The 25,789-nt window shown below is 43.4% G+C and overlaps 1 protein-coding gene and 1 pseudogene across 1 annotated transcript; one reads left to right on the plus strand and one right to left on the minus strand.

The window, feature by feature from the left end:
* Positions 1–433: 433 nt before the first annotated feature.
* On the minus strand, positions 434–1,374 carry LOC150009170 (glyceraldehyde-3-phosphate dehydrogenase pseudogene; annotated as a pseudogene).
* Positions 1,375–21,306: 19,932 nt separating this feature from the next.
* On the plus strand, positions 21,307–22,141 carry NUPR2 (nuclear protein 2, transcriptional regulator). Its single transcript, XM_090279128.1, has 2 exons — positions 21,307–21,627; positions 21,932–22,141. Coding segments are annotated over exons 1-2 (306 nt in total). The 5' UTR covers positions 21,307–21,323; the 3' UTR covers positions 21,934–22,141.
* Positions 22,142–25,789: the final 3,648 nt, after the last annotated feature.

Raw genomic sequence — 25,789 nt, forward strand, 5'->3', positions numbered from 1 at the left:
CGAGAAGCGATTTGTTCAAAAACCAGATCTCCTCTGTCACCTGAGAGATGAGTGACTGATCATACAGATATTAGCATGAAAGGGTTGTCAGGTAAAGAACTGAAGTTCTGTTTGACAGCTAAGACATTTTTTCCATGAACAACTTCGTCAAGATAGGAGACGTTTGAGAACTGAGGTTTGACTGTATTTCTTTTCATCTACTGACATTGGGCTTCATTTTTACTTTTATTTTTTGGCTAGATAGAGTGAACTTTATTGATGGTGTATGACAAGGTAGAGCTCCCTAAGCCCCTCCCCTTCTTCATGGGGTCTGGGACAGAAACTGTGGAGATCAGGAGATTCTCACAGTGTTGGGGAATCAATCTGAGGCAAGGACTCACCAGCAGCTGAGGGCCTCTCTTCCTTTCACTGGGGCTGGTGGCTCAAGGGACTCTTACTCCTTGGAGGCCTTGTGGACCATAAGGTCCACCATCCTGTTGCTGTAGCCAAATTCATTGTCATACCAGTAAATGAGCTTAACAAAGTGGTCATTGAGGGTAATGCCCACCCCAGCATCAAAGGTGAAGGAGTCAGTGCCACTGTTAAAGTTGCAGGATGCAACCTGGTCTTCAATATAACCCAGGATGGCCTTGAAGGGATACTCTGATCCTGCTTCACTACCTTCTTGATGTTATTGTATTTGGCAGCTTTCTCCAGGGGTCAGGCCAGATCTACAACTGACACATTGGGGGTGGGGACATGGAAGGCCATGCCAGTGAGCTTCCCATTCAGCTCAGGGATGACCTTGCCCACAATCTTGGCAGCACCAGTAGAAGCAGGCATAATGTTCTGGGCAGCCCCTTGGCCATCATCCCATAGCTTCCCAGAGAGCTCGTCCATGGTCTTCTGTGTGGCAGTGATGACATGGACTGTGGTCATGAGTCCCTCCACAATGCAAAAGTTGTCATTGATGACCTTGGGCCAGGGGAGCCAAGCAGTTGACAGTGCATGAGGCATTGCTGACAATCCTGAGGGAGTTGTCATACTTGTCATGGTTCACGCCCATCACAAACATAGGATCATCTGCAGAAGGGGCAGATTGTGACCCTCTTAGTTCCACCCTTCAAGTGAGCCCTAAGCTCTAGCATCTCCCCATTTGATGTTGGCAGGATCTCACTCCTGGAAGATGGACTTTCCACTGATGACAAGCTTCCCATTTTTAGCTTTGACTGTACCTTTGATCTTGCCATGAATCATACTGGAACATGTAGACCATGTAGTTGTGGTCAATGAGGAGGCCATTGATGGTGACAATATCCACTTTGCTGCAGTTATAAGAGCCCTGGTGACCAGGTGCCCAATAGAGCCAAATCTGTTCACTCTGACCTTCACCATCGTGTCTCAGGGTTGTGGCTGCCACTGTGCAGGAAGAGGTGGCTGTCTCTTGAACAGGAGGTGTAAAGAGCCTCATCTGTTCTCTTTCTAGTTCTTTAAAGCAAAATGTTAGGTAGTTTATTTTGAGATTTCCTTTTTCTTGGAGTAGACCTGTAATGATATAAATTGTTATTACCGTTTTTGTTGTATCCCAAAATTTTGATATGTTGTATTGCCATTCTCATTTGTCTCTATGTATCTTTTGATCTCTTCTTTTATTTCCTCTCTGACCCAGTCTTTGTTCAATGGCATGTTATTTAATCTTCACTGAGAGGAAATCCAAAAAAATCCCAGAATTTATTTATTAAAAATTGTGTATTTATTCTTACATGTTTAAACTTCAGTCACCTTCAAAGTATTCACCATTTGATGCAATAAACCTATCAAGAAGTTTTTTCCACTGCTCAAAAACAGTTTTTGAATGCATAAATTTTGATTTTTTGTGTGTGTGTTTCTGTCATTTTTGTTTCACCTCTTCCACATCAGCAAAACGTTTCCCTTTGAGGACTTTTTCATCCAGGGAAACAAAAAAAAGTCACTTAGGGTGAGATCAAGTGAATAGGAAGAGTGGGGCATGGGGGATCATGCCATTTTTGTCAAAAACTGCTGGACACTCAGCGCAGTATGGACAAGTGTGCTCGTGAATCACCCATCATGAAATGGGCAAACGCACTGAAAGAGTCTTCAAAAAAAAATCCACTGAAGCCAAACACAGCCTCTCACAACAATGCCACTGATACATATGGGTTCCTAGAACACTCACCTAGCGGGGAAAGCCTGTACTATAAGAGGCTTTCCCTCCAGAAGATAATTCCTGTTTTGGGGGGTCTCCCTCATATTTGTGGGGTTTTTCGCTTTCTTTTTGCAGTTGATTTCAAACTTTGAATGTATTGTGGTCAGAGAATATACTTGGTATGATTTCAATCTTCTTAAGTTTGTTGAGGCTAGTTTTGTGTCCCAACATATGGTTTATCCTTGAGAATATTTGACGTGCACTAAAGAGGAATGTGTAATCTGCTGTTAAGAGATGAAAGGCTCTGTAGATATTGAGTATATTTATTTGGTCTAATGTCACTTAAGGCTGACATTTTCATATTGCATTTTTGTTTAGATGATCTATCTATAGCTGTCAATAAAGTATTTAGGTCCCCTACTATAATTGTGTTTTTGTCAGTTTCTCCCTTTACTTCTGTTAGTAGTTGCATTATATATTTTGGTGCTCCTAGATTGGTTGCATATATATTTATGTGTTATGTCTTCTTTTTTTTTAATCCTCACCTGAGGACATCTTTTCATTGCTTTTAGAGAAAGGAAGGAGAAGAGATAGAGAGAGAGAGAGAGAAACATGGATGTGAGAAACATCAATTGGTTGCCTCCTGTGCCCACACAGACCAAGCATTGAACCTGAAACCTAGGTAATGTGCCCTGACTGGGATCAAACCCTCGACCTTGTTACAGGACAACATTCCAACCAACTGAGCCACATTGGCCAGGGTTATTATGTTTTTTTGATATAGTGCCCCCTTTATCATTATAAAATATCCATCTTTGTCTCTTGTTACCCTTTTAGGGGATGGACCCCCCCCCCCCCGCCAAAAAAAAAAAAAAAATCCCCAGAATTATCTTCTGGATGGCAGGCCCCTTGTAGTACAGGCTTCTCCCACTAGGTGAATGTTCTAGGAACCCATTTGTAACAATGTACCAGCGGCATTGTTGTGAGAGGCTGCCTTTGGTTTCAGAGGATTTATTTTTTGAAGACTCTTTCAGTGCGTTTGCCCATTTCATGATGGGTGATTCACAAGCACACTTGCCCACACTGCACAGAATGTTCAGCAGTTTTTTTTACCACAAATGGCATGACCCCCATGCCCCACCCTCCCTATTTACCCAATCCCACCCCAAGAGACTTTTCATTTCCCTGGATTAAAAAAGTCCTCAGAGGGAAATGTTTTGCTGGTGTGGAAGAGGTAAAAAAAAAAAAAAAAAATGGCAGAAGCCCAAAAAGGCATCAAATTTTACAAGTTCAAAAACTGTTTTGAGGCAGATCCAGGAAGTGCAGATCATTCTAAGAAGCACCAACAAACAATAGGAGTCACAAAAATGGGGAGACAGAGAAACAGCCCCCCATCGAAAGGAAAGGTAGAGTCCCCAGAAAGAGTGCTAAATGAAATAGAGGGGAGCCAACTATCAGATATGGAATTGAAAGCATGGATTATGGAGAAGCTCAATGAGCTCAGCGGAAACTACAAAGAACTCCAGAAAAACTACAGTGAACTCCAGAAGAACTATAAGGAACTTACTGAGAATTATACCAGCATCAAAAAGGACATGGAAGCTATCAATAAGAGCCAGGAGGAAATGAAGAATACGATCTCTGAATTGAAGAACACAGTAGAAGGAATTAAAAACAGGCTAGAGGAAGCAGAAGATCGGATCAGCGAGCTGGAGGACAATGTAGACAAAAACTCACAGACAGTGCAACAAAATGAAAAAAGACTGAACAAGACTGAAGAGGCTCTAAGACAGCTAGCTGCAGGACAACATGAAACGTAATAATATCTGTATCATAGGAATTCCAGAAGGAGAAGAAGAAGAGCAAGGGATAGAAAACCTCTTTGAAAAACTAATGACAGAAAACTTCCCTAACATGAAGACAGAAAGAATCATGCAAGTCCAGGAAGTACAGAGGGTCCCAATGAAGATGAACCCCAACAGGCCCACTTCAAGACACATCATAATTAAAATGCCAACATTCAAAGACAAAGAGAGAATCCTAAAAGCAGCAAGAGAGAAACAACTAATAACATACAAGGGAGCTCCAATAAGGCTATCATCAGATTTCTCAGCAGAAACACTACAAGCCAGAAGGGAATGGCAAAAAATATTCCAAGTAATGAAAAACAAAGGCCTACAACTAAGAATACTCTACCCAGCAAGGCTCTCATTCAAAATGGAAGGTGAAATAAGGAGTTTCCAAGACAAAAGAAGGCTAAAAGAATACATCTCCACCAAACCAGCATTGCAAGAGATGCTAAAGGGTCTGCTTTAAGAAGATGAAGAAACAGAGAGAGACAGAGAGGAACACGGGTACAAAGGGGGGAAATGACAGTGAATAAGTACTGAAAGAAAGAAGGAACTTCTACCATTTGCAACAACATGATTGGAACTAGAGAGAGTTATGCTTAGCGAAATAAGCCAGGCAACAAAAGAAAATTACCTTATGCTATCACCTGTTACAGGAAACTAATGAACAACACAAACAAATGAGCAAAATTGAACCAGAGGTATGTAAACAAGGAATAAACTAACAGTAACAAAGGGGGAGATGGGAGGGAGAGAAGGGGTAAGAAGGGGAAGGGTCTAGTCAAAGAACATGTATAAATGACCCATGGACATGGACAACTGGGTGGAGACTGAATGTGGAAGAAGGGGGGGCAGGGTGCAGGGAAGCAAGAAGGGGAAAAAAAGTGAGAACTGTAATGGAAAAACAAACAAACAGAAAAATTTTTAGTGGGGGGAAAAAATAAAAATATAAAGAATAGAAATGCAAGTTCAGTGAATATTAGAAGGACAAGGATTTTCCTTCACACTGTATATATTTTCTCCCTATCTGATCCCTCCAGAATTTGGTATTCTAAAGAAGTAAGTAATGACCTAAGTTTCTTTGCATAAAACTAATAAGACCAGTTGTTAATAGAGGTTTTTTTTTTTTTTTTAACTAAGACTTTGAATGGAATGTCATGCCTAAAGGAGACATGCTTGGGCTTTGGTTGTTACCAAAAAGCCCTGAGCAACTGGGACTGACTTTCAAAGGTAATAAAAGTCCACGAGATAAAAGGCCTGGTACCTTGGATGGATGAGCAGTCCATAGCAATCTTTCCAGGGAAGGAGTGAAGGTTGTTTTCCTGAAAGATGGCTAGAAGGGACCTTAAGGCACAATGGAAAACCAGGAGGACCTGGAAAAGACAGGTGTTTACAGGCAAGGCTGAATGCCAGGTATGTGGCTCAGCTTCTGTGCCCTGAAGGGCACACTGAAGGTCACCCTAAATGTTCCTTGCGTACGTTCCAGCAAAGCAGAACTAAAGATCATAAGTGATCATTTGCTGCTCTTGTTGTGTTTATGCAAATGAACAGGATAAATTAAAAATGAACTTAATGCAGTCCCTTTAATGACAAGGAGGGTAATCTTAGGGAGAAAAATCACGATTCAAGGCAGATCACAGTGCCCAGTGGTAGACTATAAAGTAGTGCAGCTAACAGTCTTTAAAGTTTCTTTTCATTTAAAATTTGTTTTCATTTGAAAGTTAAACTATGTCTGTGGCATTATCAAAGATGTTTAATTTACAGGCAAGAAGAATGTCAAATGCCTTGCAACTGGATGTCTTTCCGATAAGACAGTCCTACAGATTTAGAGACTTGTATGTGGGTTATGTTACATAAATTAACATGTGTTTTCTGTTTTCAAAGGGCATAAGCCTACGATCTCATTACCTGAGTGATTGTCTGTACGTATAGGCCTCACTTAATCCTGTCTGCATTGCTGCCTCCTGAGACTCAATGGTTTGGCTGAACTAAGTGGCTGGGTTGGTGAAGAACGGGGTGGTCTGTGGGCTTCACTTTAAAACTGGTTTCTCTTTTCTATCCTAATGGCTTGGACAGAAAGAGCCCAGAGGCCTGAGAGGGGGGAAACCTAAAATATTTCCATCAGTCCAAACTAAGTATAATGGGCAAAAGGGTTTTGGACAGGTGAAATGTACCTGGCACACCTTCCTCCAAAGAAGGCCTTCTTTTCCCTAATGTGGGACATTGAAAAATTAATACCTGTCTTTTGTCACCTAGTGGTTACGGATTGAATGATGTCCTTTAACCCTGTTGCCCCCAGAATACAACAAGGATGCCAGCCTGTTAAACCAAGCATGCCGTTGTCCAGAGACAGCCAACCAACCTGGAGTCTGCACGATCCTTCCCCTTGTGGGAAGGCCACCCTCCCCTACACACCCCCACTCTTATTAGGGATTTCTTAACCCAAGGGTAGGTAGGACGACGACCATGTCCAGCTTGAAGCAGCTAGAGGAGCTCGAGACCTTCGTCCATTGTCCTTTATAAGATTGTAAAGGGTCTTAAGTCTGAGAGGGAGGGATTGTTATTTTTTATTGTTAAAATATTTAACTAATTAATTAATTATTTAAAAAAAGAAGAAGAAGAATATATGAAAGGGTGAGGCAGGAGAGCTTGTATGTACGACCCATGGGCATGGACTTGGGGAGGGGATTGTTGGGGAAGGGGGGTGCTGGGCGGAGGGGAGCAAAGGGGAAAAATTTGGAACTATTGTAACAATATAATCAATAAAATATAGTTAAAAAAACTGTTTTGAGCAGTGGAAAAACATCTTGATAGGTATATTGCATCAAATGGAGAGTACTTTGAAAATGACTAAGTTTAAACATGTAAGAATACACAATTTTTAATAAATAAATTCTGGATTTTTTGAGTCCCCTTTGTATAAATATGACTACACCCACTTTCTTCTGGATGCCATTTGGTTGGAGGGTCATTTTCCACATCTTTACTTTGAGTCTATGTTTGTCCTAAAAGCTGAGATATATCTCCTGACGGCAGCATATAGTTGGGTTTTGTTTTTTGATCCAACCCACTACTCTGTGCCTTTTTATTGGTGAGTTCAGTCCATTTACATTTAGGGTGATTATTGAGATATCAAGATTTCCTATAGCCATTTTATCTTTTGTTTTCTGATAGCTCTATTTCCCTTTTGTTTCTTTTCATTTGTGTTTCTATCATTTTAACTTGGTTTTATTCTATGATTTTTTTCTACCCTTTCTTCTCTTTTTATGTTATGTATCTCAGTTTTTGATGTGGTTACCATTAGGTTTATGCAAAAGAAAGTAGTCCATTTTCTTCTGATTGCATTAATTTTTCATTCTCCTGTACAAATTCAGTCCTTCCCCCCTCCCCTTTTATGTTTTTGTTGTCACAATTCTATTTTTATGCTGTGAGTTTTATTTCCAAATTGCAGGAGCTATTGCCTGTGACTTTGTTGTTAAAAATGTTTAGCTCCTTTAACCTTTATGTTATGTTTAAGTTTATATTACTCTATCTAAAGAACAATTGTCATTTCCTGTTTCTCTCTGTTAGTCATCTTACAGTTTTGTGTCCTTTTGTCTTTTTGCTTCAGATAAAAGAACATCTTTCAGTATTTCCTGTCATGCAGGCCTTGTGGTGATAAATTCCCTCAGCTTCTGTATGTTTGGAAGAGTCTTCATTTCTTATTCATAACTAAAGAATAGCTTTGCTGGGTATATTAATCTTAAATGATGATTTCTTTCTTTCCATAATTTGAATATTTGATTCAACTCTCTCCTGGCTTAAGGGTTTCTGCTGAAAAATCCAATGATAATCTAATGGGGTTTCCTTTATAGGTTACTGTCTTCTTTTCCCTAGCTGCCTTGAGAATTTTCTGTTATTAATTTATAACAAATTCATTACAATGTGTCTCTAAGAGGCTTTTTTGCATTGAGATAACTAGTTATATTTGCTTCTTGGACTTAAGGATCCAGTTCTTTCCATAGATTTGGGAAGTTCTGCTTGATTATTTGTTTGAATAAGCTCTGTTTCTTTCTCTCTTCTTTCCTTTTAGTATATCCATTATTCTTACACTGTATTGCTCTTTCTGATGGAGTCAGATAGTTCTCATGGAGTTCTTTCTTGTGTATGTACTCTCAAATCTCTCTCTTCTTTCATCTGCATCATTTCTAGATTTCTCTTGTCAGTATCACTATTTTTTCCTCCATTTGGTCAGTCATATTTTTCTAACCTAATTCATTCTCCATGTCTTTCATTGAGTTCTTCAGTTCCAGAATTTATGTTTATTCTTTTTCATAGTTTCAATCTCTTTGGTAAATTAGTCCTTTTGTTTATTGATTTTATTTCTGAGTTCATTAAATTGACTTTCTGCATTTTCTTGTATCTTGTTGAGTTTTTTCATACCTACACTCTTGACTACCATTTATCAATAAATCACATATTTCCATGTATTTATTTTCTGGAGATTGTTCATTTTCTTTCTGAGATAGTTTGTTATCTTAGTTATTCATGGTATTTGATGGGTAATTTCTCTGCCTAAGCATTTATTGGAATGGAATCTGCTTCTTTTTTAAAAATTTTATTTACTTATTTTAGAGAGACGGGAAGGGGGTGAGAAAGAGAGGGAGAGAAACAATGCGAGAGATACACCAATCGGTTGCCTCTCATACGTGCCCCAACTGGGGACTAGGCCCACAACCCTGACTGGGAATCAAACCAGTGACCTTTCCCTACCCAGGACAATGCTCCATCAACTGAGCCACGCCGGTCAGGGCAGGAGAGGTGTTTCTTTTGTTTTCCAGTAAGTGGCGCTGAAGTGCAAGTACTTTGTTGTGTGTTTTTTTTTTTTTTTTTTTAATGTGTTTATTTTGAATGCAACCTTTTATTTTCTCTTACTTGCACTCCTGGGGTTTCAGGGATCCCTGTGGGGCAGTATCACCTTGGCTGTGGAAAATACTCTGTATTCCCTGGGGATGTGGGCATCCCCTCTGTGACCAGGTCACCTCAGTCTGAGGGCATCACCCTTGTGGGGGAATGTGATAGGCAATGAACTTTTGGGCCCATGAGATGACCAGGTTTCCTCCTGCAACTAGATGCTGCCCACAGTGCTGTACTATCTCAGGTGTCCCAGGTGCCTCCACTAGGCACCAATGTGATAAGTTGCAGTGGGGTTGGCTAGCAGGAGCTAGCGCCTGCATTTTGTAGCTTTGTTCCCCTCCCAGTAATGGCAGCTTCCAGCCCTCAGCTGCTACACCTTTATATCTCCTCTCATCACTGGAATTAGCCACAGTGTGTGCCTGCCACTCAGGAAGAAATGTTTCCTCTTCTCCAGTCCTCAGGGATCATGTGCTCTGTAACCCAACACTTCCCTGCAACAGCTTCTGCTGGAGCTCCACTATAAGCTCTAGGAGGGTGAGGAGAGGTGAGCTCTGGGAATGTAAGAGGATATGGCTATGTGTCTGTGACCTTGTTTTCTGCTGATAATGGTGGCTGCTAGACTACAGTTGCCCCACTTTTGTGTTCCATCTCTGCCGCTGCCACTGGGTTCAGCCACAGTATGTGCTGACCACTCAGGCAGGAATGTTTATTCTATACCTCTGCTCTTTCGGGCTGCAGAGTGTGATTGCTGTAACTTGACTCCTCCCCAGCTACTGCAGTGAGCTCCAGACTGTGTCTCTGTCACCTGTCTCTGTCTTTCCCACTTCCCGTCTCCTCTGTTTACTCTGATACACCAACGTTCAGGTGTTTCAGTGCAAGGATTTCTCAGAGGTGTTCATGTGTTGAACAGGGAATCCTCTGTTAAATTGTAGCTGTCCAACTTCTAACTTCAAGGGGAGGAACCTGGAGAACCTCTCATGCCACCATGCTGCTAATGTTCTGATCTTATTAAGGATCTCTTGCACGTTACTTTTCTCTTGCTGTTTTCAAGATTCTGTTCATCTTTGACAGTCTGATTATGTCTTGGTGTGGTTTCCTTAGGTTTAATCCTACTTGGAGTTTATTTAGTTTCTTGGATTCTCAGCCATGTATATTCTTAAATTTGTAAAGTTCTTGGTCATTATGTCTTCAAATCATCTTTGCTTCTTTCTGTTCTCATTCTGAGACTCCCATAATGCATATATGCATATATTAGTCCTTTTGATGATGCCACATAAGTTGCTTAGGCTCTGTTCACTTTTCTTCATTTCTGCTGCTCAGATTTGATAATTTTATGTGTTTATCTTCAAGTTCACTGACTCTCTTTTCTGCCTGCTCAAAGCTGCTGTTCAGTTCCTCTAATAAATTTCTCAATTCAGTTATTGTGGGGTTTTTTTAGCTACAGAATTTGGTTCTTTTAAAATATATATATATATATATAATTTTTTGCCTCTGTTGATATTATTTTTATTCATATATCATTTTCCTGATTTCTTTTAGCTATTTGTCTATGTTTTTCTTTAGCTCTTTCATCATACTTAAGATAACTTTTAAAAATATCTTTGTCTAGTAAGTCCAATGCATATGCTTCTTCAGGGATGGTTTTTACCAATTTACCTTATCCTTTTGAATGGGCCATTTTTTTCCTATCTTTGTATGCCTTTTAATTTTTTTGTTGTTATTCAAAACTGGGCATTGGAAAGAATCTATCTCTTCTAGTCTTTACAGACCAGCTCTTTGTCGAGAAGTTCTTCACTAGTTATCTGGGTCTTCTGAGCTTTGGGTCAGCTCTAGGTGAAAGCTTAAGGTCTTCAAAGTTTTTTCTGAGCATGAGTCTTCCCTGGGCTTGTGTGGCCTTATCAGTTTCCCCAATATACACAGCAGCTTTTGAATATCTTAATTCTCCAGAATTTCATCCACCTTCTCCTTGGTACCTTAGGTGGTCTATTGTATGTCTCCACCTGTAATCCCTTGCTCCAGGCATCTGTGGGTCTGTTGTCCCCCTGAAGCTTTCCTGAGCAGTGTCCCCCGCTTTTCACCTGAGCTTCAAGTGATACAAAACAAATACTAGTCCTTCAGCCCCAAACAGGTTAGAATGTTGTAAATAAGGTCTGCTCCCTCTGGTTCAAGAGATGGAATTTGGAACTGGGCTGCTGCCTCCTTCAGCCCAAGAACATTGCTCTACTGTGGAAGAGAAGAGTCAAGAGCGAGTAAGAACAGCACAAAATTTCCTACTACTTTGAATGTGACTTTATTTTGATTGGGTACTTCCTTGGTTGCTGTAGACATCCGACTATTTTCAGAGGTCCTATAAGGTTACTTTAGCCAGTTTCTGAGGTTTTTATGTTTTCTGAGGGAGGGGAAACACTCAGAGCATTTTGCTCATGTCACTTTTTCTCTCTGCATTTAGACTTTGCTAAAATACCACCTCCTCAAAAAGACCCTCCAACCACTCTGTCTGAAATATTACATTTGTGACATTCCCATTCTTTATATTTCTTAATTGCACTTATCAGCAAGAGTGCTCATATATTATTTTTTAAAAGACATTTTAATTATTTTTAGAGAGAGGGAAAGAGAGGGAGACAAATGTCAATGTGTGGTTGCCTCTTGCATGCCCCAAACTGGGGACCTGGCCTGCAACCCAGGCATGTGCCCTGACTGGGAATCAAACCAGCAACCTTTCAGTTCACAGGCGGGAGCTCAATCCACTGAGCCACACCAGCCAGGGCCACATATTATTATACATATTTTTATTGTCTGCCTCCTACCACTAAATATAAACTGTATGAGATCAGGGAACTTTATCCTGAAAGTCTAAAACAATACCTGGCACATGGTACATGTTCAATAAATTATTTTGAATAATGAATGAGGCTGAAAAAGCTATTTAAATTTTATTTATTTTAATTAGTAGTTTTTAATAGCTTGGTTATTTATATATTCTTACATGTATTTATTTAACAAGCATTTATTTTATGCCTACTGTGAACTAGAGATGAAGGGACAAAGGTGTGTTTGATCTTAAAGAGGAACTAGACAAATACACAAAAAATGCAAAGGCATGAATAAATGCAGAAGAGAGAGAAGTGTTGAATGTAAACTGTTGCTAGTTCTCAGTTTTCACATGAGTATTATTTGTCTTCTAATATGAGGGATATCAGAAACAGCAGCAAGTTCTGCTAAGGCCCAAATGCAGACACTGGGAGTCACTTCACCATGGACCTTGGGCAAGCCATATGACCTGAATGAATCTCGATTTCTTTTTCCACTAACTCATGGGTTAGTTGCAATGATTAACTTAAAAAGTAATAAGACAAGCACCCAAGGGCATTGGTTCCTGGCTCCTGAAGGGTCATGTGAAGTTAAACCGGTATTATTGAGGACTTCCGGCCAACATGGAGGCCTAGACTGACACGCCCTGTCTCCCTCCACAACTAAGAAGGAATACAACTACCGCAAAACCAGAAATAACCAGGAGTTCCAGAAAATAAAGCTACATGGAAGTCCAACATATGAAGGTATAAAGAAGTGGTGCTTGTCTGGACGGGTAGGAGGGGCAAAGCCGGGGTGGAGACATCAAGCTGTGCTGGGGCGGCAGCTGCATGGATGGCAGTGGGACAGCAGTAAGCATAGACACCCGTTTTTAAGGGGAGGCGAGAAGCGCCTGGGGAGCACCCCCAGCTGCACCCCAAACCTGTCAGCTCACGATTCCAATGCCAGGGAAGGTGGACCCCCATTGCCTCAGACTGTGAGGGCCAGAGGGGGTGGGGATGGAGGAGGAGGCTCCCGGTCTCTCAGCAGAGAGTGAATGGCAGGAATCCATCTTGGACCCCGCCCCCACACAAAGCACCACAGTGTGGTGAGAAGGGTCAGCCGGTAGTGATGACTGCATGGGGCTCCGCCCCCTATAGCTTATGAGGTGTGACAGCCCTGCCAAGGAAGCAAAGGTAAACACCAAACTGTCAGAATGGCACAGATCATGATAGAGATCCCAGTCACGCAGCTGACCAGACAGCAAATATCTGATCTAACAGATCAGCAGATAGGAAATCTTTCTGAGCCACAGTTCAGAGCTTTGGTTATACGAATGCTTACACACCTTGCAGCAGATCTTAAACAAGACAGGGAAGGAATGAAGGATAGTCCTGCTGAAATGAATGAAAACACATACGAAACTCGTGGTGAGGGAAGGAAAACCAGGGATCAAATCAACAAATCAGAAAAAAGGGAAGGAACAAATAAATAGTCAACCAGTGCAGAAAGAGGAAACAAGAAGTGAGGAAAATGAAGAGAGTCTCAGAAACCTATGGGACAGCTATAAGCAGGCCAACATCGGAATCATAGGGTTGCCAGAAGGTGAAGAAGAAGAACTAGAAATGGAAAAATTATGTGAAAAAATAATGAAGCAGAACTTCCCGAACTTGGGGAAGGAAATAGACTTACAGGTCCAGGAAGCACAGAGAGTTCCAAAAAAAGAGAGAATCTTAAAAGCAGCAAGAGAGAAGAAGAGAATTACATACAAAGGGGTCCCAATAAGACTCTCAGCTGATTTCTCAAAAGAAACTCTGCAGGCAAGAAGGGATCGGCAAGAAATATTCAAAATAATGAAAAGCAAAAACCTACAACCACGACTACTCTATCCAGCGAAGCTGTCATTCAAAATAGAAGGGCAGAGAAAGTGCTTCCAGGACAAAGTAAAACTGGAGGAGTTCATCAGATCCAAACCACTGTTATATGAAATGTTAAAGGGACTGGTTTAGGACAAAGAGGATCAAAACTATGAACATTAAAATGAAAACTGTATCACAACAACCCACAACAGACACTAGGGAATCGAAACAGAGGCAAACTAAGTAGGCAACCAGAGTGGGAAAAGAATTATAGGTATGGGGAACATTTGGGGGAGGTCAGTGGGGAGGGGGAAGGGGGGAAAGGGAAGGAGATGGTACAGGAATTAAGAAGCATAGTAGAAGGGAGTGGAGTAGACAGGAAGAGGTTGAGAAGAACTATATGCACAACCAATGGGCATGGACTAACGGGGGGGACAACAGGAGGGAGGGGGATCACAGGGTGGAGGGGAGCAGAGGGGAAAGAAATTGGGACAAATGTAACAGTATAATCAATAAAACATTTTTTTAAAGTAATAAGACAGAAGTTTATAATCTGTGCATAGTTATGCTAATACAAAGAGTTAAAGTCTGCTCCTGAAAAATGTTAGTTATTTGTTTATCCCCATAGTCTAGAGTTAAAACACTAAACACAATACAAAGTCCATTTTAAAAATCTTATTACAGAGGACTTCCAGTCAAGATAGAGGCATAGGTAAACACGGCTCACCTCCTCGCACAATCACATCAAAATTACAACAAAACTACAGAACAACCATCACTCCGAACCATCAGAAAGCGAGATGAATGCAAGTCCAACAACTATGGAACTAAAGAAACCACATCCAGCCAGACTGGTAAGAGATGTGGAGATGTAGAGACATGGAATGAGGTAGTCCCACACCCATGTGTGGTGGGGGAAAAAATTCACAGGGGATGTCTCAGGAGTAAAGAGTCCCAGCCCCACACCAGGCCCCCCAGCCCAGCATTCCAGTGCCAGGGAGATAAGCCCCAATAACTTCTGACTGTAAAAACCAGCAGGGTTTGAGTCGATGAAAGGCACCACTAGAGTCCCAAGCAGTGCCTCTTAAAGAGCCCACACACGGACCTACTCAGACTCACTCCCTCTGAGCTCCAGCACTGGGATAGTAGCTGGAAAGGCACCAGTAGCACACAGGGAGGAACTGAAGTGTATGCAACAGGGCAAGAGCTGGGGGACAGCTTTCTTCCAGACCAAAAGGCAGGCAGAGGCCATTGTTGCTTTCCAGAGCCCTCCCTCCACAGAGCCACGGCTGGAATGCAGGGCCCATGTCTGAAACTCCATCAACCTGGCTCACACAATTTGCTCCACAGCCCTAGGGAAATCCCTGACACTCCACCCCACCCAAATTACAGGCCCACCCAAGCTGTTAACAATGGCTTTTCCAAATAAATGGCTGGTCTCAGTTTACGTTTCCCAACTTCCTAAATCCTCTCAAACAAGCAACAGCCAGCCTCACTGAGCCTCCAGCCCCTGTACCTCTCTGGCTAAGTGACCCAGGCCTGGCCTAGCAGCAGCCAACTTTGGATCACAGTTTGGCTTCATCTGGGAAGTAACAGGGATTGCTTTGTAGCTCATGCTGGGTGACCGTGGGAAGAACACAGGTGGTGGCTGACCCTGGCCTCCACCACCCGGGAAACCCCAGGGCCTGCACACCCAGTGGACAGCTACAGACCATGTTGGAGCACCACCACCCTGCCCCCCCTGCACAGTTGATCCTCCATGGAGTGCAGAGGCTGGTGGTCAGTGAGCAGAGAAAGAAACAAGTTAAATGACACCACAGGAAGCAGATAATCCACATTTTACAGGAAATTGACCCAGTTTCTGCAAGAAGGCAATGTCAGAAAAATGAAAAGGCAGGGGGACTGCTTTGACATAAGAGACTTAAGAGCCATACAAGCTAATTGCATGTGTAGATTTTGTATATATTCTGAGTTGTATATATTTTGATGTCTTTTAGACTATCAAATTTGATTTGGGCTGGGTATTAGATAATAACAGGAATAGTTTTTTTTTTTGGTCAGGTGTAAAAATGGCATTGCAGTTATATAAGAAATGTCTAGTTTTTTTAGAGCTGTACGTTGAGATATACTCATATAGGGGTGAAATGACATAAGGTCTGCAATTTGATCTAAAATGCTGAAGCAGAGGAAAATAGAATGTGGTACATAAAGCAAATGTGACAGGATCTTGATAATTGTTGAATCCATGTGATGGGACATGGGAGGAGTTCACTGTTCTATTCTTTTCACCTTTGAGAATGTCTGAATATTTCCATAAGGACAAATTCTAAAGAGATTTTTTCAAAGAGATTATGTATGGAAGAGTGGTATAGGGATAAATATTAGTTTCTCTTTTTCCCAATAGCAGATGTAAGACATGTGGATGTAAGAGAAAATCCCCTCCGTCGTCGTCGTCGTCGGCAGCCGTCCGTCTCGAGAGACGATGGCGTAGCTTCTTGAGAGTCTATCTGCACCGCCGAGAATGGCTGTGCAGTCCGACTCGGGAGTGACAATCCCTGCCACACTTGTTACAGGTGAAGGCAGATGGCTGTTGTTGCTGCTGTTGACGCTGCTTCCGCCTCGATCTTTTCTGGACCGCCTCCTCGTTGCGCGCAGCCTCTGCACGTGACGTACCTTGCCTGACTGCGAGCCTCCAGGCTAGGCGGTCGTCTGCTTGAACTTCCCATGTGTTGAGATTGATGGAGCATTGTGTCATGTCCTTTTTGCAGATGTCTTTGAACCGCAGTTTTGGGCGCCCTGTCATCCTCTTGCCTTCTGCTAGCTCGCCGTAGAGGAGGTCTTTGGGGATACGGCCTGCATCCATTCTTTTGACATGGCCGAGCCACCTGAGGCGTCTCTCGCTAAGAACTGCATGCAAACTGCTCATATTGGCTCGCTTCAGCACCTCGGTGTTGGGGACCTTATCCTGCCAGGCGACATGCAGGACGCGTCGCAGGCACCTCATGTGGAAGCTGTTGAGTTTCCTTTCGTGCCTTGCGTAGGTGGTCCACGTCTCACTGCCATAGAGGAGAGTGCTGAGTACGCAGGCTTGGTAGATGCGCAGTCTGGTTTTCTCAGTGAGGCTGGAATTGTTCCACGCTCACCGGTTCAGTCTGGCCATAACTGTGGCTGCCCTGGCGATTCTCCGGTTGACCTCCAAGTCGACTGACAGAGAGCTCGAGATGGTGGACCCGAGGTAAGTGAAGTCGTTGACAACCTCCAGGGTGTACCCGTCGATGGTGATGCATGGGGGAGTCCCCGTGCCTTGAGCCATAACATTCGTCTTTGTCAGGCTGATGGCTAGTCCGAACTCCTTGCATGCGTGGGAAAGGCAAGTGACTAGCTGCTGGAGTCCCTCTTCAGAGTGTGATGTCAAAGCTGCGTCGTCGGTGAAGAGCATCTCACGGATGAGCACCTCTTTGACTTTGGTCTTGGCTCGTAGACGGGCCAGGTTGTAGAGCTTGCCATCGGATCTGGTGTGAATGAAGACACCTTCGCTGCAGTCCTTAAAGGCGTATTGGAGGAGCATGGAGAAGAAGATTCCGAACAGCGTAGGCGCGAGGACGCAGCCCTGCTTTACTCCGCTGCTGACTGGGAAGGCCTCAGAGGTTGCGCCGTTGTAGGACACCGTGCTGTGCATGTTGTCGTGAAAGGACATGACCACAGCAAGCAGATGTGGTGGACAGCCAATCTTCCGTAGCAGGCTGAAGAGACCGCTTCGACTGACCAGATCAAACGCCTTCGTAAGGTCGATAAAGGCGAGGTAGAGTGGTTTATGCTGCTCGTGACACTTCTCCTGCAGCTGGCGTAGGGAGAAGATCATGTCCACTGTTGAACGGCCAGCTCTGAAGTCACACTGGGACTCTGGGTAGACGCGGGAAGCAAGGGTCTGCAGGCGGGCAAGAGCGACCCGGGCGAATACTTTGCCGACGACGCTGAGGAGAGAGATGCCCCGGTAGTTGTTGCAGTCGCTGCGGTCTCCTTTGTTCTTGTACAAGGTGATAATGTTGGCGTCTCTCATATCCTGGGGGATGTAACCCTCCTTCCAGCAGAGACAGAGTAGATGGTGGAGCGGCTGTAGCAGGACTGGTTTCCCGCTCTTTAGGATTTCTGGAGGGATTCCATCGCTTCCTGGTGCTTTCCCGCAAGCGAGGCGGTCGATGGCTTTGCTGAGCTCTGCCGCAGTAGGTGGGGTGTCTAGCTCCTCCATGACTGGTAGGTCTGGGATGGCGTTAAGAGCAGTGTCTGTTACGGTGTTCTTCGTTGCGTACAGCTCGAGGTAGTGCTCGGTCCACTGCCGCATTTGCTGTTCCTGGTCAGTGATGACCTCACCTGTCTTGGACTTAAGGGGGGCGATCTTGGAGGGGATTGGGCCTGTTGCCTTCTTGATACCCTCATACATTCCTCGTGCGTTGCCTATAACGGCGGCTTCCTGAATGCTTCTGCACAGGTTTAGCCAATAGGTGTTGGCACAGTGGCGGGCGGTCTTCTGGACTTTGTTCCTGGCAGCCCGTAGAGCTTGAAGTGTACTGGGAGTGGGCGTGACCTTGTAAGCCAGTAGGGCCAGTGTACTGGGAGTGGGCGTGACCTTGTAAGCCAGTAGGGCCTTCCTCTTAGCCTCGATCACGGGTTCCATTTCTTCCCAGTGAGCCTCGTACCAGTCAGCGTTCTTCCGCTCTTTCTTCCCGTAAGCAATAATGGCGGAGTTGTATATGGCGTCGCGGAGACGTGGCCAATTGGATTCGATAATGTCATCTGCCGCCACTCCCTCGCCGAGTGCATCTTCCATCTTGTTGATGAATTGCTGGGTCTTAACTGGGTTGCTGGCACAACTGGTGTTGATGCGTGGGCGACCCTTCATCTTGGAGTGGTGCAACCTCTTCGGCATTATGCGCACCTTGCTTACCACGAGGGCATGGTCCGTGTCGCAGTCTGCACTGTGGTAGCTGCGGGTGAGGAGGGTGCTGCCAATATCCGTTCTTCTGGTGATGACGAGGTCAAGCTGGTGCCAATGGCGGGAGCGGGGGTGCCTCCATGACACCTGGTGGATCTCTTTGCACTTGAAGAATGTGTTTGTCACGCACAGGCCATGGTGACACGAAAGCTCAAGCAGTCGCTGACCATTCTCATTGATCTTTCCTCTCCCAAAGTTTCCAAGGCAGGTGGGCCAGGCCATGTGGTCGGCTCCTACTCTTGCGTTGAAGTCTCCAAGGAGATAGAGAGCGTTACTTCTGGGGATCTTGGATAACGCTTCGTCCAGTGCATGGTAGAACTGTTCTTTCTCTTCGATGGTGGCGCAGAGGGTTGGGGCGTACGCGCTAAGAATGCTGACTGGGCCGAAAGTTGTTGACAATTGGAGGGTAAGTAATCTCTCTGTGCCTCCTGTGGGTGGCTCTATGGAGTTAACAAGCGTGTTCTTCACAGCAAAGCCAACACCGTGCTGTCTTGGTTGGTCCGGAGACTTCCCTTGCCAGTAGAAGGTGTAGTTGGTTTCTCTGATAGTTCCGTTGTCGGCCAACCGGGTCTCCTGTAGAGCCGCAATGTCGATGTTTAGTCGTGCCAGTTCCCTATCGATGACAGCGGTTTTCCTGGCACCCTTGATCCACGGAAGGTCTGCAGTAAGTCCGGGGCACATGGTCTTGATGTTCCAGCTAGTGAGGCGAAGAGCCGGAGGCTTCTTTCTTGTTGTTTGCTTGGAATTAACTGGTGCGGGTGTTTTGTGGCCCACTTTTCGAGAGGCGCCTCTCTGATCCCCACGCACCCAGTGGGGCAGGCGAGCCATGGCGAGACGGCACCTAATTGGCTGGGGCTGCCCAGCTTGAGGCGGGCGGTAGCTGTCCAGTGAGGTGCGATGACCTCTCCCACCATCAGAGGAGACCCCTGGCGCTCGTTTCCTTCGCCAATCGGATGAGCTTATAACCGGTATCTGTCTCCTCCCGTGTTGAGTCGACATCTTGCGATGACGCTGGAGTGTCCTCTCCAGTGAAACTGAAGCTACAGAGCCTGGGCAGGGTGATATGGAGGGTCTGCTGTTGCCCATGCAGCAGACCCAAATCCCCTCCAGTGTTTAATTAAAAACACTCTCCTGGGACTTGTTCATTTAAGGAACCACCAAAATTGCCCTTAGAGCAAGGTATGTAGGCCATGCCCCACCAGGAATGAGACTTCATAGTGCAGAAGAAAAAACTCAAATCAGCAACTTGGTCACAGACAAACTCAGCAAGATCAAATACCTGGGAAGTCCTTTTCTTTTTTAATTAGAGAATTATCTTCAATCTATTCAAAAGAAAATCCCTAAGGGGGCGTCTGCAATTTGGTGGCAGTTGTCAATGTAAGAAACTTCCAACTCTGTAGAGAATCTTTATATGACTTTATTTGAGACAAATTGATGACATATGCCAGGGAGCAAGATTTCAAATGCTCTGGAGAATAACAATTTTGCAGATTCTTTTATGCATTTGAAATTAAGGAGGGAACTTAAGGAAGATTAGTTGGAGGTGGGAGAAGCAAGGCTCTCTTGCTTCTCCTGTGCTCTCTTTAGGGTAGTTACAGTTTATTTCAAAGGTATGTTAACTAACCCAAATACACAGAAACAATGAAGTCAGCTTGCTTAAAGCAAAAATAAGTCTTTTACTAAAAAGTTGTAAGCCTGGAGCATGATTATCCACCATGACCTGCCCAGTTAGGAAAGTAACCTCATACTTTTTTGTCCACATAGTTAAAGCAAACCCAAACAAAGGCCTTCTTCCCAATAACTCTCAGCATTTACTGTGCTCAGTTCACCTGACCAGATTCCTCTAGCCTCTGATGCTTTCTGGAGCACCCTCCCCCAATGCTGCAGCTTAGGACTCTCTGCCCTCACCACAGGCTGCCAACGCATTGTCTTCGAGCTTATGCCTCCACACCTGGGATGTTGGCACCTGCGGATAATCCAAAATTGTGCCGGTTCTGGGCCTTGCATTAGGCAGGGTGCTCTTCCTTCTAAACGCTCTCTTAATACAAGTAACTCTTACTCTTTCTCAAAAACATGGACTTGAGGAAAGGAAAAAGAACTAATATACAACCCTACCCAGTCAGAAAACTTGTAGCATTTTGATGAATTTCCTTTCAGTCTTTTATAGACGGATGTGACTTAAAAATACATTTCTGGGATCCTGGAAGCATTTCTTCAGAAGACAGTTTTTCACTTACATCATTAGTGAGCACTTACTTTCTCCTGACATCAATAGCCTACCCGGAATGTTTATTGCTGATCAACTCCCTCTGGAATTACACCGCCCACATTTTCTTTAAGTAGTTCCTTTGGACACTTGAACAGTTTACTTGTTTTTTTTCTTAACAGAAATTTACTGTCTCACAGTTGTAAAGGCTGGAAGTGTAAGATCAAGACGTCAGCAGAGTTGGTTTCTCCTGAAGTCTCTCTCCTTGGCTTGAGAAGGCCACATTCTTGCTGTGCCCTCATGTGGCCTTTTCTGTGTGCGTTAGTTTACCATTTTTGACCAACACAACTGAAATGCCCAGTCAGGTTTTGCCAACTGCCCCACTCAGGTCAGGAGTACACAGACCTGCGCAGAGGAGTGAGTCACGGTTTTCCCAGCTGGAGCGCAGAGACCCTGTGCAGGGTACAAGCTTGGCTCTGTGATGTCATGCATACGCCCCCCACCCCAGGCGGAGCCAATCACAGCTGGGGTGGGGCCTGCAGAGGCGCGCGCCTGCGCGGCCCACGGCTGAGTGGCCGCGATGGACTCAACCTTTCGCTGTGGTCCTCCTCAGGCCCAACCACGGCCACCAGAGGTGTGGCCGGCAGTGAGCTCTGAAGAGGAGCCCTACGACTGCCTCGAATACTACTACTTGCGTGACTTCCCAGCTCGTGGGGCCGGGCACAGCAAGGGTCGGACACGGCGCGAGCGGGAACAGCGCACCAACTGGCCGGTGCCTGGCGGCCACGAACGCAAAATCACACAGAAGCTCCTCAACAGCCAGCGCAAGCGTCGCCAGCGCCAGCTGCTGCCCCGGCCGCGCACTCGCCTCGCCTGCGCCGCCTGTGCGTACGCGCCAGGACCGATCAGGGTCCAGGGAAGCGCCGTGAGCGCTGCGGGCCACGTCCGTTGGTCCCCTGCGACTCGACGCGGGCAGTGTCCACCCTTTCTTAGGCGATCCCGCGTTATCGAGTCATAGGTGGACCCCTTAGCCCGCAGGTTATCTCCTGACTGCAGTTGGAATGGTGCAAGGGGCTAGGAGATGTAGACAACATCTTTTTAAAAAATACAAGTGAGGGATTTCCCTCCAGCGCTGATGCTCGGGCTAAAGAAAATAACTGATTTTTGGTTTTGTCTGATTTTCTGCAGGATACCGAAGGACCTGATAAAAGTATTTTCTCTGACTCCAGCTGTAACTGTGGTCCTAGGGGGACGAGAATCCATGTTAGTCAACAGATTTATTGTCGACATCGCTTAAGTTTACTGCTTCAGTATCTTTTCCTCGCTGATTGTTAATTAAGTAACATCCAAGTGGGTATGCCTGTTTAGGGTTTTTAATTAAAAGAGAGCAGCAGCAACAGTGGCATTTTTACTCTTCTGGGGGGGCGTTGTTTGCTACGGTTACTCGTTGCAAGTCTACAAATACTTGTGTTCTTCTGTGTAAAGAAAAGGTCACAAAGACGAATGGGGGTAGGAGAACAAAGATAGGAATCTGTATAAGATTTCAACAGAAGTGTCAAAGACTACTATGCAGGTTTAATATTTGTTTCCCAAGAAAAGGAGTATTTTAAATTGTAATAGCATCTGTTGAACCTAGTTGCCAAGTTCTCTGCACTGCAGCTCCCACAACAATCCTTTGAGGTAGATGCTGTTATGTCCATGTTATAGAAGGGATTCTGGAGGCTTGGAAGTTCTCACAACTTTCCAGAGATCACACAGCTGGTTAGAAAGAAGATGGGCACAGCATACTTTTATACAGCATTTACTGTCTCCAGGTTCACAGTTTTCCTCAACTGTATACAATGTTCTGTGGTTCAGAACCACCCGCAAACTCAATGTCCAAGGAAGAGTTTAGTTTTAGTTTTAAAATTATGCAGAATATGGCAGGGTAGCTTTCATTTATCTTCAGTCTGCATTCAGTCAGGCCTCTGCACCCAGTGGTGAGACCTTGGTTAGGAGAGAAGGGTGTGTACTGGAAGGAGTAACCTTAATATTAATCCTAGCTATGACTGTTCATCACTCTGGCAGTCAGCAAACTTCTGAGTGGCAACTACTTGCAAGTTCCACCAAACTTCAGGTTTCTCATTTATAAAATGGGAATAATATGGGATTACCTTGCCAAATTGGATTATAGATAAATATATGAAACATCCGACACAGTTACGGGCCTGACACATAATAGGTGCATAATAAGTGGTAATTATTTTTAAGTTTACACAACACAGTCCCTCCTCCTTTCTCTCTGGGCACAAAGTCTTACATTATTTCACTCGCTACATTAATTCCTTTAAAACATCTTCAACATGAGGCAGTATGGTATGGTAGGAGGCCTGGCTTTGGAATAAACTACTGACAGGGAGGTTGCTTAAAGTTGAATCTACCTGAAAACCATTTTCATGATATAAAAGCCTCAACTTTATAGGATAAAAAGCCTAGATTTCTCATATTATGTTGGAATGTCTTAAATTTTGACCCACAACTTCCCAAAACACTGATTCTTGATAGGTCTTCTGTCCTCTAAACTCACCATAATTCTGTTTCTTCATTTGAATCTGTACTGTCCTATTTAGCATACCCTTCCCCCTTTACAGTTTTAACCCTGGAACTAATTTCATCTATATTTACTTATTTATTTCCTATTTTTAAAAAGATTTTATTTATTTTTAGAGGGAGGGAGGGAGTGAAAAAGAGAAACATCAATGTGCGTTGCCTCTCGCACCCCCCCAACTGGGGATCTGGCCTGTAGCCCAGGCATGTGCCCTGACTGGGAATGGAACCAGCAACGTTTCATTCACAGGCCAGCACTCAATCCACGGAGCCACACCAGCCAGGGCTCACCTATCTTTATTTAAATTCCACTTTTTTCCTGAAGCCTTTGTTCACATTGAATGTCCATTCCTTTAAAATCCTATAGAACTTCATATAAGCACAACTTAACTACTTTTTCATATAATATTTTGTATTTTTAGATGAAAAGTTTAAAAATTTGTTCTTTTTTACTTGATATGTGCAAGTCACTGTATATAAGCATGTCTTAGTTATTTTTTTTAAACCTACATTTAGAGTATAAGAACCTTAATGTTTCAAACATCTCAGTTCCTACATAATTCCTGCTCTGTAGCATACCCAGACAGACATAATCCATGTTAAAGAAACTCTAATATGTTCTAACTATTAGGTTGACAAAAAAGTTCATTTAGTTTTTTCCATAATATAAAAGACACATTTTTCATTTTCACCAATAACTTTACTGATTTCGATGTACTGAGTATGTCAGCTATCTCCTGTGTGGTATGATGTTTATCATTCTCGATGTCTCAATTTGATCACTATCAACTTCAACTGGTCTACCCAACCATGGAGCATCGTGGAGCAAGAAATCTCCGGCACAAAACTTCACAAACCACTTTTGACACATTTATACTTAAGTCACAGGACTTTCTCCATACACTGCACAAATCTTTTTCATGTGTGTTTCAGTTGTGTTTTTACCTTTCTTGAAATAATAAAGCATAATATGCCAAAAATGTTGCTTAGTCTCTTCCTCTTCAGTATTAAAATGGCTACACAAAAATTTACCAACTTACTAAGTTTTTTTAATGCACGCTGATGTGACAGCTGTCACAATACAATCTAACAAAATTGTTTTGAATGAAGTTAAAGACAACTAAGCCCTACTAGAGCCTTCTTACAGTAAAAACCAAACGAACTTTTTGATCAACCCACAGGTTCTCTCATTTTAGATAGTAGGTCGTTTACAATTTAAATATGGTAACTGTAGAAACTGTGTACAGTATTCCCTCACTTATCGCGGGTATTATGTTCTAGACCCCCCCCAGTGATAGGTGAAAATCTGTGAAGTAGGAACCTTACATTTATTTTAGTATTTATATATATACATTTTAAGGCTTTATAAATCCTTCCCACACACAGTTCCCAGTCCCTTATTAACCTTTCCACACTTTTATAAACACTATTTATGTTTAAACATATTCTACATTCTTAAACCTATGTAACTTTAACAACATACATATACAGTACCGCAAAATTCCACGATATAGCGAAAAATCCTCGATAAATAATTAAATATAATATATTTTTAAATTCCACGATACAGAGAGGCCGCAATAAGTGAACCGTGATATGGAGAGGGACTACTGTACTTCAGCACATCTCTCCAGCAAACTATATGATATGTAGCAGAATTCTGGTATTTATTTTCAATTTCCACTTTTTAAACTAGTTTTAATTAACTTTTTTAAAAATTATTTATTTATTTATTTTTAGAGAGAGGGGAAAGGAGAAAGAGAGGTAGAGAAACATCACTGTGTGGTTGCTTCTCACTCGCGCCCCAGACTGGGGACCTGACGTGCAACCTAGTCAAGTGCCCTGACTGGGAATCAAACCAGTGACACTTGGTTCGCAGGCCAGCGCTCAATCCACTGAGCCACAGCAGCCAGGTTAATTAACTTCTAACATGTTTTTAATTTGCTTTTGAATAGAGGGCATACATTAACTGTTCCAAAGTCCAAAAGATACAAAGTGTATTATCAGTAAAAGTCCCACCCCTGTGCCACAGCTACCCAGTCCTACTGCCTGAAGGCAAGCAGCATTACCAGCTGCAGATATTTAACAAATGTGCAATATTGTCTTTTCTATTGTACACAAACTATACTCAATCCTGCCCCTTCCTTTTTTTCCCCCTGATAGTTTATCTTGGAAATCATATCGATAGAGAAGCTTCTTTACTATTTCTAATAGCCACATATTGTGTGAATGTGCCATGGTTTTTATAACCAGAATTCTGACAGAATATTAGGATGTTTCCAGTCTCTTACTAATACAAAATAGCCTTGTACAAACATCAAATATTCTCTCTTCAATTTAGGAAGTAATGCTTAATCAAGAAATTAAAATTGTGCTAGTCTGGATGCCTGTCTTGATTATCCAAAGTTTTCCCCCTAAGTTCTTGTGCCAGGGTGTCCTTTATTACGTTTCTTTTCTCTG

Source organism: Furipterus horrens, unplaced genomic scaffold, assembly GCF_987537825.1.
Source record: "Furipterus horrens unplaced genomic scaffold, mFurHor1.1.pri manual_scaffold_5, whole genome shotgun sequence".
NCBI lineage: Eukaryota > Metazoa > Chordata > Mammalia > Chiroptera > Furipteridae > Furipterus > Furipterus horrens.

Bases quoted from the DNA above. Each gene is read 5' to 3' on its own strand.
- NUPR2 (XM_090279128.1), top strand. From the start codon at position 21,324: ATGGACTCAACCTTTCGCTGTGGTCCTCCTCAGGCCCAACCACGGCCA.